This window comes from Anopheles cruzii, chromosome 3 (genome assembly GCF_943734635.1).
Source record: "Anopheles cruzii chromosome 3, idAnoCruzAS_RS32_06, whole genome shotgun sequence".
NCBI lineage: Eukaryota > Metazoa > Arthropoda > Insecta > Diptera > Culicidae > Anopheles > Anopheles cruzii.
This window is the reverse complement of record NC_069145.1, coordinates 24,140,144-24,157,147: the sequence shown is the minus strand read 5'-3', so window position 1 is coordinate 24,157,147 and position 17,004 is coordinate 24,140,144. Positions and strand designations below refer to the sequence as shown.

Below are 17,004 nucleotides of genomic sequence, written 5' to 3'. Positions count from 1 at the left end.
GTAGCGTCAGGCGGTGTGTCGTTGACATCACGAGTTGTAGTGTCGCTCGTTGCGTTGTCACTCGTTGTTAGCGGACGATGATCCTGGGTTGGCGTTGTTCCCAGGGTGGTCGTTCGGCGTGTTGTCGTGGTCGAGTCGTCGATGATGTGAAATTGCCGAGCTTGTCGTTGCGATGTTGTTCGCCTCCTGCAGAGGCGCGAACGTCGTTGGCTGGTGATCTATGTAGGCATGGCTAAGGCGTCCCTCACGCCAATGCCGGAAGAGTTTCGCTGCCATACGAATCGCGGTCGGCTTGCGATTGTAGGTACTGATCGCTGCTGGCGTTTTCGATGATATCCTGACGGTACGGTACGTGTATCGATCAGGGGCCGGATGAACGTACGGCACCCTGTAACCGCCGTACTATCTCCACGTACCGTCAGGTGGTGTGTCGAGATCAGGCACACGTCGGCGGACCGGTCGTTTCGATGAACCGTTGTCGATCAGCTCGCGCGTCGTTAACTCCCGCGTTGAGAGTGTGTGCGTGCGTTCGCGGCGCGTTTGCTGTTCGCTGCTTGGCGTTGCGCAGCTGGTTCGTTCGGCACCCTCGTTGAGTGTATGTGTGTCGCTTTCGTCGTCGTTGGCAACGCAATGCTCTCGCGCTGTGAGAGTGTGCGTGTTGGTGGCGCGTTGCCAAAATGGCGCTCGTGCGACGTGGGTTTTTCGTCGAACCCAATTTTTACGGCGTACAATTTGCGGGCACGCGGATGGCGTCTCCTGCGCGAATTGTGGCGTTCGCCGGCTCTTTCTCCGTCGTGTTGGTCGTTCCGAGCTGCGTAGCACTTTGGATGTTGGATCGATCACTAGCTTACCGATTCGGGGCGTCGGGTTAGCTATTGGACGGTCGTAAGCCACGCGGTCGTACGCTGGCGTCGGTGATACGCACTCGGTGCTGCGTTCGGCGTTTTTTGCACTTTCCGACTCACACGGGGTCACCAGTTTAGCGAATGCGATGATGTACGATCGCTAGTTTTTATTTTAGATCGGAAAGTAACGTTGAACGAGATCGCCTCGTGGCGATGTATCGGAGCGCGTGCTCGCGGAAGCCCACGATGGGCACGTCAGCACTCGTTGGCTGCCACGGAGAGAGAGAACGCATTGTCTCAAGCGGGCTCGTGCCTAACCTGTTTGACAGCGCGTCAAGTCGATTCGAGCGCATGCTCGATTTTTGCCAAAGTCGAGTTGTCAACGCGCTTGACAACTCGTGTTCGAACGTTTGCTGAATAAGTCGCGTGGCGTCACAATCGACGGTCGCTACAGAACTTTTACAGCTTCCCCCCGCTTCGGGACAAGCACCGCCCGCACCAGGGCCGCCTCCCCCGACAGTGGGGGACAAACATGGAACGACTTTAAATAAAAACTTCTACAACAATTGTGTCTGCCAGGGCCGCCCCGTCCGGGAGAAGGAAATTGGCCGACATTTCGCTCCAATAACGTATTTCCTTCGCATCTTGCAGGACGTCCCGCATTACACCAGATCGTGCACTGGGAAGCCCTGTGTCCGAGTGCAGGAACCGAACCACCCTGCGGGCGTTCCAAACCATCCTCCAGCCCGAAACGGGAAGTTGCCCGACATGAAGCGGAAGCGGAAGGAATCATCATCCGTCAGCGGCAATACGGCGTCGCTCTAGCGCTTCCCTTGTGCCTAATACAATCAACGACTATTGATCTGCTCTGTAATGGTTTCGGTGCTTTTTTTCTCTTTCCAGAAGGACGAGTCCTGTAAAGTTTTTGCTACTGCTTCCTGCCGGTCCTCCAGCAGAACGCAATCGAACAATCGGGGCACCGTTCAAGATTCGGGACGATGAATTTCGCTTTACTTATGAGAGTTCGTTCGTGCAAAACGCGTGCCTTATTGCACGAAGCAGCCCAAAATGCTTGCCTTTTCGCACCCGCTCGCTACATCACCGTTCCGGAATTGGATTTTCCATTTCCGTCGAGTCCCTGTTTTTGGGCATCCATTTTGATGTTCAGAGCCGTCGCACAGGCACGAAATTTTACATTTGTTTTCACCTTATCTCGGCCCGGCCGGTCACTTCGGAAGTAATGCAGTATTTGATTACTACGTTTGCTAGTCGATTCGTGGTGCACTGGTTGCCCGTTGGAGGAGCAATCTGCGTTCCGTAAGGTACTCGGTCGTGGCAAAGGCTTGTTTCAGCATTTGACATTTAAATAGTTATTTGTCGGATGTAGTTAACTATCTGCTGATTGTTTTCCATCTACGGTAATTGGAAAGGAATTATTATTTTCGATATGGATAGAACAGTGCAATGCGAACGATACATTGCGGCTGAGAGCGCACCTTGCTCAGTGGTGCCCACATAATTTAATCGAAAATTTTACGATTATTAATATCTCCCCTTCTTGTGATAATTAAATTGATTTCACTATTACGAGGTTGAACGCAATTCAAACTTTCTGCTGGAAGGGAAAGCTTCATTGTCCATGTAATGCGCGCCGTAGTCTGGGGAGCCGTTTTCCATCAAATAAAAAAAACAAGTGGCAAAAGCTACCTCTTTGCCATTAAATTTAATACGGCTCGCGGACAAAGAGTTCGGGATGGGTCTGTGGTTCCCATAAGCGGAATCCGAAGCGCGCGGCGGACACCACCTCATCCTGCACGGATGTGTGTGGCCATTACCCTGGATTCTGGGCGAATGGGACGAAAACTAATTTCGTTATGAAATTGAATTTCCCCGCTTCGATGAGTGGGGCTTCGGCTTTTGGATGTTTGGTGCGCCGCGAGCCAATCCCACGCTCCGCAAATCGCAATCCCGGAGACGAGCTCATTAAAATCATCTCCGTGTGGTCGGATAATCACCCGATATTTAAAAAAAAAATCACCGAACGAAACGAACACCCCCAAAAGCCACCGGACCGCTCTCCGGCGGTGCACGTGGCAGAGCATCCTCTCGTTCGGCTCCTATTTGTTGGCTTACACTGTCTGTTTTTTTTTTAAATCTCAGCGTAAAAGCGGATTGAGTGGATCCCGCTTCAGTGGCGCATAAAAATATGAATATTACAAACCAAATTAATGGCGGATCGGGAGAAAGCTTTCAAACGTGTTCATCGCTTTCACGATTCACTGGACTCCTGCACTCTGGATGCATTTTGCGCCCAGTGACCCACCGCAGCCAGCACCGCGGACCCTGATTGAGTGTGCTTTCAATCAGCTCAAGTGGCACATCGAAATGAACCCCGATTCGCATCCCGGTTGGAAGAGTTCGGCGAACTTCATTTCGATTTTTGGCGCTCTCTACCGATGATCCACTTTTGTCGCTGAGGACTTGGGAAATCGGAATCGCGGATCGTGACGCCATCGTGTAAAGCGCCAGGGAAACATCAATGCAACAGCGGATTAATTCGATCCGGAGCAACCAGCGCTCGGCGCACGTGAGTGATGGAAAAACGGCCGGGCAGGCTCGTTAAAAATACATCCATCAAGTGCGGTGAGAGCTTCACGGTTTTCGATTGAATTTCGGACCGGTGGCCATTTGCTGAGTGTCGCTGTAACCGTCTACCATCACGGCGAAATACCTTAAAATCGAATGATATTCAAATTGAACGATGGTTTCCTCTCGGGCGCGAGCCGTTTACATCCGATAAAGTTAGATCTCGCCTCTGATGAGCGTTGATGAGCGACGATTAAAGAGCGCATCGTGTACCGAACAAAGAAGACACCGGAGTGATTGATTAAACTATAACCGGGGCCATCCTTGGAGCCTAATTTAAACTTACCGGCGAGCATCGAGTTGAACACCAGTGCCGGAAAGTAGTGATGAAAGTACAGGACGCGGCCCATCGCATAGAACGGCAGGTAATGGATTAGCCAGCCGCCAAACAACCAGGCTGCGGCTCGCAGCAGACGCCAGTTGCTATCTGCAATTAAAACAGAAGATGAGAAATTCGGTGGTTAGTGGAGATTTGTTTACAAACTAGCTGAGTTTAACCTAAAACCTAAGTTTGAACCCCGTTGTCAATATGTAAATGTTTCGTCTGATTAGCCGGATAATGGTATCAATTCGATATCATTTAAATTAACTAACAGGCTTTCCATAACGCGCACAGTGGTACATAAACGAGAAAAGTTTCCAAACAACTTTTTGCTGCGAACTACAACTAAGCCCGAATTTTGCTTGCACGCCCGGGGCTCGTAGAATTTATGAAATTAAATTTCCCAAAAGCCGTCCCATTTTGGTCGACCCTAATGAAATATGAAGCATCTGGTGTGGAGCCGGCCCCGGGTAATCCGAGAGGCCCGAGATAATTTGTCTTCCTTTGCGACGCAGCCCGCACACCATCTTGGAACGGTCTAGTCTAGGCCTCCCGTTGCCTACGTCATTTATCCTGTGAGCATCGACGCGCTCCTCCGTAGGAGTAGTACGCACACCGGCGACACTGTTCACCTCGACCACGACGGCGCGGGCGGCGAACACACTTTTCGTTGTCCTTCGCGCGATTCGCTAATCACCACCACCGGCGCACCGCCTGGGCCGCCGATTTACGGTCGCCGCGACGATGGCCGACGGTGCGGCAATTAAAAGTTATGGGACGATCCGCCTTGACAACGGGTCGCGACCTGGGCTGCGTTGGGTGAGCTATTTCTCGGAACCTTTCCATGCTTACCGGAGCAATCCGCCGGCCCACCCGTGGGGGCTGGCGAGGTCGCGCTGGTGTCGGCAGGTGTCGCGTTCCGCCGGTACCTGATAATCTCTACGCCGAAGATGATTAGGAAGAGTGCTAAAAACACCAAATTGCTCCACCAGATGATTGGGTTGCCCAGCAGGTAGACGCGGTGGTCGGAACCGGAGAAAAACTGACCCTGCGACGGAACAAGAAGAGGAAAAATAAGAAAACACACTGGAGCCTCATAAAAGTGAGAAAAAGCGCGGGAGCGCCTAACATCGGGGCCATTGGAGGTAGCGATCGCAAAGGCAAGCAAAAAGAAAGAAAAACGCCAGCGAAAAGTTGTAAAACATTCACCGAACTTTTGTCAGCCCCTCTCTCGGCCCACGGTGAGGGCCCATAAAACGGGAATTAGAATGTTTGAAGCGGAAGACGACCTCGGTAGTGGTCAGGGCCATTTCGATGTTGCAAACCGAAGAGGAAAAAACAAACCCAACCCAGCCGAGCAAGCAAAAACATGGATGTTTGGCGGGAAAAGCGCGATGCTGTGCGTTTTTTTTTTCTTCTCTCCGACGCCGCTGCCGCTGCCCTTCGCTCCACGTGCCGGTACTAAAGTTTCGCTTTTAAGTGCATTTCAATGAGGCGCAAAATTGTACGGATCACAACTTTCTGGGCGAAATGGCGGCGAAAAAAGAATCCCGAAAACGGCCCAGTGGAATGTTTAAAATTTCACGACTAATGAAGCATGTAATGCAGATAAATGAATTGTTGTTGTGCGTGTGTTTGTTCGTGTGTGAGCGGTTGTCGGCGTCAATGCAGAGCCCATTATCGGCTGGACTATATTAAAATACTTTAAAAGCAACTGCAGGTTGACCGAGTGATGTCACTGTCAGTTTTGAAGCGCTCATTCCAATGACGGGTAGCCAGTTAATTTTTATAGATCACTGACGCCCTAGGTGCACATTCGAAGTCAATCAATTTTTAATGAGACCCCGGAACCGCCGCATGGAGCTTCGATTGTACTCATTAAGACGATTGCGATTGTAAAATCTTTATCACTTCCGTCAGATACTCCCGATGCCATCGACGCACCCTTCCAAGCAACTGCCGCAGTAATTAAGTGCGAATCGATATCTTAGGCCCACTCCTTCTTGCTGATGTTCTATCGACACACCCCAAGCCGGATTCGATGCCAGATTATGCGTAGTGCGGCTCGTACGGCTGGGGACGGATTGAAAGTTATTCGATTTGAATGACTGCAGAAGGATGTTGGACCCCCTCCTAGGGTGGCCAACTCGTGCGTACGTGCGTCGCACCCTGAGCTGGCAGGTGTATACGACGACGACCTTCCCTGACGCTGAGCCGAATGGCGAAGAAAACACATTCCTTTCTCCACTTCTACGCACCTTCGTCGGTCCACGGTGTCGCAACGTCACCGAGTTTGTAATTATGGCATCGGAGTGCTCTTCGGAGTACCCTTGTGCCTTTTTATTAGGTGTCGTAATTGCTCAATGATGTGCTAAAAATTGCTTCGAACCTGTTTAAGTGGATTGTGCCTCAAGGCAGCAAAGCATGAAATTATAATTTCTTGGCCGGACCGTTAAGCCGTCGATAGAAGATGAGGCTCCTCATGCCGGGAGGTAGGCACCGTGTGTGTGTAATGGCTCGGAAGTTTTAAGCGCGATTAAATGAAGGATCGAAAAACTTCAAGCCCCGAAACACGCCACGCTTGGCTTTAATGCCAGCTTCGGGCAAAGGCACAAAGTGTGCGACAAATGTTTACGTACCCGATAGTTGATGGGCCATTGCCACGGGCGACTGGTGACTTCGCCTTCCTTCGGCTTCAGTCCCGCGTTGCCCTGCAGCATGACAGCGTGCGATTCAAGGAACCGGCTAAGGAACCCCGGTGCGTACACCTGAAAGTTAACGCTCGGCACTGAGCGAAGTCAAATAGAAAGAAAAGTCAATAGTAGCGGACCGGGGCTTGGGCTGCGAGGGCTTTCGTTACACTTTTCAAACTGATTATCCTCGACGTTCCATTGGGCGGCCTTGTCGCGGATGTTCGGATTGCAGGAGACCTCCTGCTGCTCGAAGCCCCACTTGGGCAGCTGCTTGTTGGTGGTGGTCAGCACGCAGCGCTCGATGTAGTGATAGAACACCAGCCGGCTTGTTACCGTCTCCAGCGTGTCACCGGTTTTGCCGCCAACGATCTGAACCTGCCACACGTCGTTCGTATCTCCCTGCCCGTCCTGCAATAAAATGTAATCAAGTTTTAATTTAATTTTATAAAAGAGAGTAATAATCATGATAAAAAGCAAGCAGCAGTTTGGCTACTGAACAGCTACTGAATAATAGTTGATTTTTGTGTTAATTTTTAATTATTCTTTTTAATTTTTAATAATTGTGTTGTTTGTAGATAGATTTTTGATTGAATAAAGTATATTCATACAAACTTTCGTCACGTACTGTAACCTGAATCAACCGTGAGCTTTTCGTTTCGGCGAAAGCTTTCACCACAAAGCTCCCGCTAACTCACCTCACCGTAACACGTTACTTGGAGATGCTTTTTCGTAACGGGTGCCTCTTCGCGGTGCGAGTGCAAATTTCGACGCGTCGGGACGTGCTCCAAGCGGACGAGATCACCGTGTTTTACGAGCGTCACGTTGTCCACTCCCTGCTTGTCGTACGGTTTTAGCAGCCACCGGTTGTTTTCGTCCTTGTGGCTGTACGTCGTCACCTGCTGCTGCCGGGCACCGGCTCCCTTCGGGTACAGGTGGTTGTGGGAGTGCAGATAGCCTCCGCCGGTTTTATGGTTCTTCAGCGTTACAACGGCCCCGTACGCTACCTCGCGCGGCATTGACACGTTATAGAGCGAGTTGCCGATCAGATTGGACTGGAAGCCGGAACTGTAGAACCCGTCGCCATTTCCGCTGCGGTTCAACACCGTGAGGTGGATGTAGAAAAAGCCGGCGTACAGCACGATCGGTAGTACGATTAGGGTAAGGCCGCGTGCTAGCAGCTGCCGGAAGGTGTACCCGATGGGGTGCGACAGATCGCCCAGCACGTCCCACAAATCGCTGGCCGTATGCAGACCAACGAGCAGCACAACGAACAAGCCCACGAACTTCACGCTAATGGTGCAGGAAAGCATGGCGCCGGTGAATGCCAACCAGAGCCACCAGCTGCCGGTGAAGCTTCGGGAGTCCCGCGTGAGTCTCGTCACCCGGGCCATACCCATAACCGAGGCGGTCATAAAGAAGATCAGCGGCGGATCGAGCAGAATGTACCGGTTAAGGATCAGCATCCCGATGTCGAACAGTATGTACGCCGCAGCAAAGGTGGCCGCCGTCAGCGAATGGGTCATATCCCACACGGTGTGGAACGACATGGGAACGATGGCTGCCCCGAGAACGGTGCAAAACTGAAAAAGAAACAGAAAATGAAAGGGAGTCAACCGTCGGCGTCGGCGTGGAGTATGCTTACAATGCGCATGCCTTCGTAGTGTGTTCCGTTGTACTTGTCGCCCGGCTTGTCGAAAGGATACGTGCCATCGTATCCAGTCAGATAGCCGGACAGGCCGATCAGCATTTTACCGAGCGGTGGGTGAACGTCGAAGAAAAACGTTCGGTTGATGTACCAGCTGCCCATCTTGCCAAAGTGTGTCTCATCCCAGCACACGTGGTCCGGCGCCGTTACATTGTAGAATCGTGTGCCAACCGTCAGCAGAAGGACAACGCCAAACAGTAGCCACCACCAGCTGCGCGTAAAAGAGAAGAACGAAGAATGAGATTCACAAAACTGTAGACACTGTTTTAGCTTTACTTGTTTTTTTTCACTACTTGTCTTGTCCAGAAAACAGCTCCAGAAGCAACATAAAAGAAGAATTATCATCAAACTGTAGGAGAAATTTGCCCCGAAAAAAAGGCGAACCCCTCGAATCAACACCACTATTTGTCTTCGTATTGACATTTTTGTGAACATCAAGCGGGTATCTTGTAGTGCTTCCGAAACCGGTATTCCGCACAGCTGAAGACGTCCTCTTACCTTTGCGGTGAAGACAAGCTTACGACGCAAACTCTTGCGCAATATGAACCATTGTCATAATACTAAGGGGGCACAGTTTAATCCCATCACAGAGAACTAGTTCCCATTTAAAGACACTTTGCATACAGCAGACGATCAGTTTGGTGCGTTTAAACTTACTGTTGTTCACTGGTTTTTGCGGGCTTTCCAGGGGTTTTGCTCCCACCTTTGGCAGTGGTTTTTGGGGCACTTTCTGCCACGGCCATTGTTTGTCTCTGCGTTAGCTATTCTGCAAGTTTTCTGCCAATCGCAACTGCAAACACTTCCACCCAAAAGATGCACCAAAATTTCACTTTTCCACTTTGCGCACGATCAAAACAAACAATCTGACAGTTCCGTTTGGACACGTTGGAGCTGAAAGTGAAAGTAACGTAACGTCCAACTCGCTTTCCGACCGGTGCACGACTGATCGCGAAGCTTGATTCCTTCGTTGGCACGAGAGAAAGTGTATTTGGGAGAGGGATCGTATAGCCGTGGCGATCGTACCAAACGCGAGAAATGTAAAACTATTTTTAAATTTTAACGGTAGTATCGTTTATTTAAGTTGATACGACTCTGTCTGTTCTAATGAAAGATAAATAAATAAAAACAGTCTTTTTAAGGGTTCCCTGTTCCTTTTCTCCAAGCATTGAAGTCACCGAATTTCCGGCAAGCATAGAGGCGTTGACATCGACGAAGTACTCACACCTAGATGGCGCTGCAACATGAAAAAACCTAAAAATTCAAATTCAGGCTACAGTATATGACAAAAGTTTATATGAGTTTACTGGAGCCTAGCCTGCTGGCATAGCAACGCACTGGAGCTGAAGCAGGCTGTTTTTTTGGAAATTTGTGTAGCCACAGTAACAAACGGTCAGTTTCCTCGTGCGTTTGCTGCCGGCCTGCACGATGGCGGCTTCCCGCGAAAGTTCGATTTCGGCAAATGTGGCGGACATTTTAAGAAAAAAACTGCACGACAAACGCGCGCAGGCACGCGAGTTGCGTATCCCCCCACCGACACCGACCAAACAGCTGGAAGTGCGTTTTTCACCGGAACTCGTCTGCAGCGAGCTACTACCGAGCGGTGAAACGTTGGATACCGTCAAGCAGAAGCTCGGCATCATCGACACATGCTTTCCGTCGTACCGTCCGCCGGCGGTAGAACACGTCGAAACACCTACCGAAACCGGGGAGAGCCTTCCCAGGGAGTACCCGGAAACGTATCGGGTGCTGTCGTCGAAGGAGAAGCTAGTGCTACTGTTTGCGGAAAACTTCCGACGCCAGTATCGGGAAAAGTTTCCTAACCGCAAGCCGCTCGTGCTGGCGCTACCGAATGAGTGTGGAGTGCAGAAGTTCGTCAGTACCACCGTCCGGCCCTCCGTGCTACTGTTTCCGGCTCTGATCGGTTCGTGGCAGGAAATAGCGGCCTTCGTCGCTGACTACATCATCTACGAGTCGCTACCGACGCAAGTGAACATGGTGAGTGAGCCTGTAAAAGTAGTTCTTTAGTCCCTCATCCATAAGGGCCTCGGGCATCTTTCCATTTTTGCCCGGAGCGATGAAGCGTTACCATGGTTACACATTTTTCCAGGAATGCTCGATTCCGTATTCTTTCAAGGGGCCTCTGGAAACCACCCGGAGTCAGCCAAAGGATACCACGTTTGGGGATATTTTTAATTTTAATAATTTATTTCTAACTCTTATTCGCACCCGCGTCCCAATCATTACTATTCATTCATTTGAGTTTTCGAGCAATAAGTCATCGAATTTTGTTGTTCCGCCCATCGAACATGATCCAAATGTACATGTGTCTTCCAATTTCATTTATGTATTACGTTCAACATCTTCTTTAAGTGACAGAGTTCAAACTTTACAGTAATTTACTTTGCTTTGTTTTTACATAGGAATAGATTTGAGTGTTTTGCTATCTTTGCGCAAAGACTTCTTTGTTATTCAACTTCCTCTTCGCTTCACTCGCCGCCTAATGCTTCCCACCTTTTGATCTCTGGTTCCGTGGCTTTCTGCATCTTCCGATAACATGATATTAAACCTTAAAACTATCGCTACCACACGCGCGCACATCCGCTTCGCTAAAGTTCGCTTTTTTCTACAAAAAAACGAGCGTTTCGTTTTTCGTTTGCTAGGAAATAGTCCAAAAAATCACAATGACAATTTGTTTGTCGCTCGCTGCCGAAAGGTTTTTGTTTTATAAGACTTTTTTCTACAATTTCTCGGTTTGCGCACCTCACTCTGTTTCCGAGGTTGGGTTCTTGTTTCGTTAGTTCTCTTTTGCTAAATGTTACCTCTTTCGTTCAGTTTCATCTGTTCATTGCTGCGTCACATTTGCATGTTAGCTCTTTTGATTGATTAGAGATTTACGGAGCAGTTACGTGGCATCATCATCACGGTCTTCTTTAGTTTAGAGTTCTTCTGTTTTTTTTTAAATAGAAATCATTTTAGAGGCCAATCGAGATGATGCACCAACAACAGCACCCGCACACATTGGTCTTGCTTTTTCTTTGGACTAAGATAATTTGCACGTTTGGTTGCACTCCGCAGTTCGTTCTAAATAATTTTTGGCCTGTTTTGGCCTCTCCCAGTATTGTTCCCATTGCTTACAAGAGAAGGAGGGGCCAATAAAAAAAAACATTGCAAATTATGAAACCACTACGGTCACATCCTGATCCTTGTTTGGCGTACTTCACAATAGTCGAGATTCTTGAACAGTTTGTATTTGTAATGGGTTGTTTAACATGTGTAGGATGTAACAGCCATGACCGATCCATACATCCAGAGCACCGAAACATAATTCAAACTTTGAGCATAAGATTTTCTGTGTGTGGCCTTACCGCTATATAGCTTTCCCTCCCGCTAAACGATACGTCTTAAATCAGTGCATTTGAAAAACTTGTACATTTGGCATCATCATCATCGTTTTTCCAACGATTTCGAAGTTGTAAAAGATGTCTTCTCGCGCACACTTTGGCCATTTATGCTACCGCTCGCCTCGGTGGCGTCAGTGATATACATCTTGGAGAATGCTATTTACAGTTAGTGATCATTGAAATGATAAGCGCACGATGCGAACTTAATCGAAAATCCGATGTTTTATTGGGGATGAAATAGGGGAACTATTTTCACTGAGTTCAACACTTTCTCCCTGCGGCACATTTTGCGAAATTGACTTCTAATGGCTGTGGAGTGTGCAGTTCGAGCAATGTGCAATTCATTTCATGACCATCTCTCACTCAAAACCGCGCGCACGGATTGCATCAGCGATGTAAATAAACAGAAAATGTTTAGGTCTACAAAATAAAGCACTTCAACCAAAGCACGGTGTGTAGTCGTCGCCAGCCACCGCTGGCTGCCGGATGGGTGGTCGCCGCCGTAAGGGGAAATAAAAATTCAACTACTTATGTATTCGCAATCGCTACTTAAAAACTACAACTAGAAAACTAACTCAGTACCTCATTATCGTTTGATAATTGGAAAAAAATACCTCCCACGAGATCGTTGTCTATCAATGTTGGGAATGTGTTGCTGTTGTTTTTTGGGGCGTTCTGCGCAACAGAGAACGTGGCTCCACTACATACGGCTGCTGATTGGCGTTCGAACAATGTTTGGCCTTTTCGAATGCATCACCATCAACTAATGTTGCACTATTTACAGGGTGTTTCTAAATGGATTGCGCTCTTGGATTGCGCTCTGTCCTTCTGGCTCTTACTTGCGCTTTCGGATGCGCGTTCGCTCCTCCGACACCGCTCCTGCACCGCCGTACACTCCGGCGATCGTGGCGTTCTGCTGTTGCCGCTCGGCGCTCAGCTTGATGCTGTTGAGCAGATACTTGAACTGCACCACCTGCATGGCGGTTACGTTCGGGTCGCTACACGCTTCGAGCCAGTTGAGGAACTTTTCACCGTGCTCCACGGCGTCGGCCAGGTTGCGGATGTCGGCCACGGCTACCGAGGCCACGGGCGACGACTCCGCCGGTCCCGGGGACCGGTCCATTGTCGTCGTCGTCGGATGCTGCACGTTCGAGTCGTCCGACTCCAGATCACTGCTCTTCAGGTCGTCGTCCCTCGCGGTTTCGCCACCGTTGAGCATTGGCACCGGGCTGGTGGATGATCCTCGCGGTAACGACTGTGGGGTGATCGAGCAGCGATCGATGCTGTTGCTGCCGCCGAACAGCCCCGTTGTCCTTTCCTCCTCACCAACAGCGGCATCCTCCGAGTGGAGGTCGTTCTCGATATCGCCCGACCGATCAGCGCCCGTGGGATCACGCCGATCGCCACCACACGACTCTTTGTCGTCGCCTTCGCCACCATCGCGGGGCTCCCGAGCGTCGATCGACTGCTGCTCGTGAGTGTCCTCCTCGCCGCCGTTCGTCAGGCTGTGGCGAGCCGTTATCGGTGAGTTGCCTTCTTTGCGGCCCAAATTGGAGTCACCCTCGTCGCCCTCGTCGCCGCCCATCGAGTCTTCGTCGTCCTGCTCACGATCCGTAGCCGCTGGCAGCGACGATTCCTTCAGCAGCCGCTCCGCCCGGTCATCCTCCTCGTCGGACGGCTGATGCTCGATGCTGTGCAGCGAGGAAGCGGTCGTCGAGCAGGGGCTGGGATTGTACCGTGAGCGTCGCTCGTCGCCGTTGCCCATCACCCCGTTATCCTTCGCACGGTCACCGTGGTGGTGATGATGATTCGACAGGTCCTCCGGTTTCGCTTCCGAACTGCTTAGGTTCAGATCCATCGGCCCGTCATCGGCGGCACCGGCATGGCCCATCTGGTGGGGCTGATGATGATGATGGCCGCCCAGCACCTGCTGCTGCTGGTGGTGGTTGTTGTTGAGCGTGTCGCTCGCACTGTTTGCCGCCGTGCCCTTCGTGAGCTGCGAGTAGAGAATGTTTTCGTACGCGGCCAGCGAAGCGTTGGCCGCGGCCGCCGCCGCAGCCGCTGCCGCCGCCGCTGACTTCTGATTGTTGTTCTGCTGGCTAATCGAGTTGTTGTTGATGCTGTGGTGGTTCTGCTGCTTGGAGTCACCGGCGCCTGCCCCGGCAACGCCACCTGCTGCTCCTGGTCCACCCGGCATGAGTGATGCGCCGAACGATTTGTACCACTGCCAGAACCAGGACGAGTTCTTCGTGTCCTCCGGTGTCAGCGATGGTGCAGACGATGGGGGTGTTGGTTGCGGGGTGCTTACGAGCGGCACACCGCCGCCTCCTCCACCACTGCCCAGCGGTAGTGGCGGTGGCGTGTGCACCGAGGGGGGAAGCTGCGTTGGCGAGGCACACCCGCCGCTCGCACCGACCGTCGTCAGCAGTGCGGAAGCCGGTGCCGGAGGCGGTGGCGTCGGGGGACTGTTGGTGGTGGCGCGTGGCAGTGACGAGTAGAGGTTGTTCAGCCCGAGCACGGCCTGCTGCGACTTCAGCCAGTACCAGAGCGCATCGTCGACCGGAGCGTTCGGATCGCGACCTACGGAAGCAGGATTGGTGGTAGTTGTAGCGGAATTGTGGTGTTGGTGGTGATGGTGTTGGTTGTTGTTGGTTGTGGTGGTGGTGGTCATAGCAGCAGAACTGGAGTTTCTGAACTGCTCAGACAAACTAGCTAAGCCAGCGTGTGGCTGTGGGTGATGAAGCATACCGTTACCGAAGGGCTGTTGTTGCTGATCTCCGCCGCCGCCTCCGCCTCCGCCGGAGCCGCCACTCGACGATGCGCTGTTTTTCTGTTGCTGCAGTTTCGCCAAGTTGCGCACGGTCAGGGAAGGAACGGCCGCGTTGTTGGAGGACGATCCACCGTTGCCACCGGAACCTTTCTCTCCCGCACCGCCACCGTTGGACAGACTGCCGGCGGTGCCGCCATCTTGAAGGCCATTACCTCCACGGGTGCCGCCGCCGCTGTGGTGGTGGTTGTTGGTGCCGTTGTTAGCCGCCGAACTGCTGCTGCCCTTCGGGCGAACACTGCGCAGTGACTGGGCGGCAGCGGCCGCCGCAGCCGCCGTGTTCAGCCCCCCCGCCAAACTGGACATGGTGGCCAGATTGTGGTTGTTGTTGAGCTGCGCGATCAGGTTCAGGTTGGTGGCGATGTCGTTGAAGCTCAGCGCCAGCGGACTCTGGCCGAGTCCCGACATGCCCGACAGGTGGCTGAGACTGGTCAGCGGACTGATGGCGGCCATCGACAGGTGGTGGTCCGATTTGGTCGGATCCCCCCCATGGTGGTGGTGGTGGTGGTGATGGTGCTTCGACAGATCCGCACCGTAGACGGCCGCTGCGGCCGCCGCCGCCTTGCTCGATTTGCTGAGCGCCGATATTTCGGCGGCCGTTTTGGCGAACTGACTGAAGTCGGACGCGCCCGTCAACCCGTTCATGATCATGTCTCCGCCGGACGTTTTGTCCACCCCGCCACCGCCACCGGACAGATCGAGCCCGTTGAGCGATCCGCGGCCGGTGCCGCCGCCGGACGACACCTTGTAGAAGCTCGCGGTGGCGTCGTCGTACTTCAGCTTCCCGCCGCCGCCGACGCTGCCACCGAACAGGGACGAGTCGAGCTTGAGGCGCTTCTCGGGCGGCCCCCCGCTGAACAGTTCGGCGGCGGCGGCCGTGAGGGCGGCCGCCGTCGCCTCGTTGCTCAGCTTTTCCGCGTTCTCGACCGACTGGCGGGACATGTAGCGGAGCTTCTCCTCGTTCTTGCACCAGCCCCGCAGCGTCGACTCCGGGACGCCGATGTCGCGCGCCACCGACGCCTTCGACTCGCCGTCGTGGATCCGCTGGATCGCGTCGATCTTGTCCGTCGCCGTCAGGTGGCGGAGCGGGCGTTTGCCCTTCGTTGCTGTGGCCATCATCATCATCAGTAAGGATTCTGTGGAAAGATGGGAAAAGAGACACGTTTTAGTACGCGAACACATGTGTAGTGGTGGCGACGGGGGGTTAGTTTTAGCAGTTAATATGTTGTCAAAACAACTCCTTCGGAAAGCAACCCCCTCTTCCGGTGTCCCCTGAATCCATATGCATCTTATTAATTATTAATTATTAAACTGAAACTGTGTCACATAATTTTCTTCGCACAACACTCGAGTGAACTTCACTTCGCCCCCACTCGCCATCTGGCCATCTGGGGTTCGTGGTTCGTTTTTTGGCGCCACAACGGTCACGCACATCCCAAAAAAAACACAATAACGGCCCAGCCCCCCACACGCGCGCGAAAAGAGGTTGCGCCGACATGGCGACGCACGGTAGTAGCTGAAGGTGTTGTTCAAATCGAGAACCAATAACGGAGCCGTCGCCGCCTCGTAGCCCGTACGAAGCCAACGGTGGCCCCGGTGGTGGCGCTGGTGGTGGTGTCGGTTGCGCCGTGGGAAAACCATCCTTCGCGCGATGCGTAGCGACTACTGCGTGGGGTTCGCCTTGCGAATTATGCTGGACGCAGCCAAACAGTCGCCGTCGCCGTCACCGTCGCCGACGACGACGGCAGCCATTGGGTACCGCCTACCTTGGGCCAATGGAAAAAGGAAAAAGGCAACTGCGTGGCGAAGAAAAATGACCAACCAACGCAGCAGCAACAGGCGCCGCTTTCGGGTGCGACCGGAAGACAGGTGGTGCTGGTGGTGGCGCGCGCGCGCATACGCGGGAGCGAAGATGCGCGCAGCATAGCATGTCGTTGTCTTGTGGGGGCGCCCCGGGGGGAGTTGGTGAAATGGAGGACCCCTTTTTTGTTCCCCATTTTTCCGCCGCGCGCCACGCGGATCGGTTTGTCTCTTTCGGGCGCCCGGAAGCGCGCACGCACCGCCGATTGGGGAGGGATGGCAAACTCGACCCCGTTCACTCGCCACCCGCTGGTCATCCCGTTCCGATGCACTTGCTTCCCGAACGGAAGGGGGACCTCTCACGCACGGTCCACGCTGGCGATCTCTGTCGCACGTGAGTACCGTTCGGCCGCCACCAGAGAGCGCACGACGGGGGGGTTCATCTCGTGCCGGTGAGTGTCCCGAGGTTCATCTTCTCCTTCGGCAAGGCTCCTGCCGCACGTTCGTTATATCCTTTCGTGACCCGAAGGAGCCCGCTCGCTCGGTCTCTCTCTCTCTCTAGCTAAAACTCATCCGCTCATCTCTTATATACTTTCGGTGGTGTGTCCAAGTGTTGGTATATAGAGCCGACGCTCCCCACGACCCCCACGGTCTTGCTCTGCCCGGAGTACGCATAGCGTGCGCCAAAGGATTGCTGCAGTTGCATCTGGCGACGCGATGCAACTGCACACGGCTGGTGCAAAACTAGCTCTCCCGTTTTGGCCC

General features: G+C 52.6%; 2 protein-coding genes across 2 annotated transcripts in view; both read right to left on the bottom strand.

The window, feature by feature from the left end:
* LOC128272085 (protein O-mannosyl-transferase 2) overlaps positions 1-9,008 on the bottom strand; it is an 11,432-nt gene extending 2,424 nt beyond the window's left edge. Inside the window, exons 1-7 of the mRNA XM_053009817.1 lie at positions 8,869-9,008; positions 8,149-8,422; positions 7,202-8,086; positions 6,674-6,914; positions 6,453-6,601; positions 4,666-4,861; positions 3,778-3,918 (exon numbers count right to left, since the gene is read on the bottom strand). Coding sequence (XP_052865777.1) covers positions 3,778-3,918; positions 4,666-4,861; positions 6,453-6,601; positions 6,674-6,914; positions 7,202-8,086; positions 8,149-8,422; positions 8,869-8,954 — 1,972 coding nt within the window. The 5' untranslated portion in view covers positions 8,955-9,008. The remainder of the gene's footprint in view (positions 1-3,777; positions 3,919-4,665; positions 4,862-6,452; positions 6,602-6,673; positions 6,915-7,201; positions 8,087-8,148; positions 8,423-8,868) is intronic.
* Positions 9,009-12,447: 3,439 nt separating this feature from the next.
* LOC128270091 (protein distal antenna-like) lies at positions 12,448-15,564 on the bottom strand. Its single transcript, XM_053007497.1, has one exon. It carries the CDS (start codon positions 15,562-15,564, stop codon positions 12,448-12,450), a length of 3,117 nt encoding a protein of 1,038 aa, XP_052863457.1.
* Between the last annotated feature and the right edge of the window lie 1,440 nt (positions 15,565-17,004).

Bases quoted from the DNA above. Each gene is read 5' to 3' on its own strand.
- LOC128270091 (XM_053007497.1), bottom strand. From the start codon at position 15,564: ATGATGATGATGGCCACAGCAACGAAGGGCAAACGCCCGCTCCGCCAC.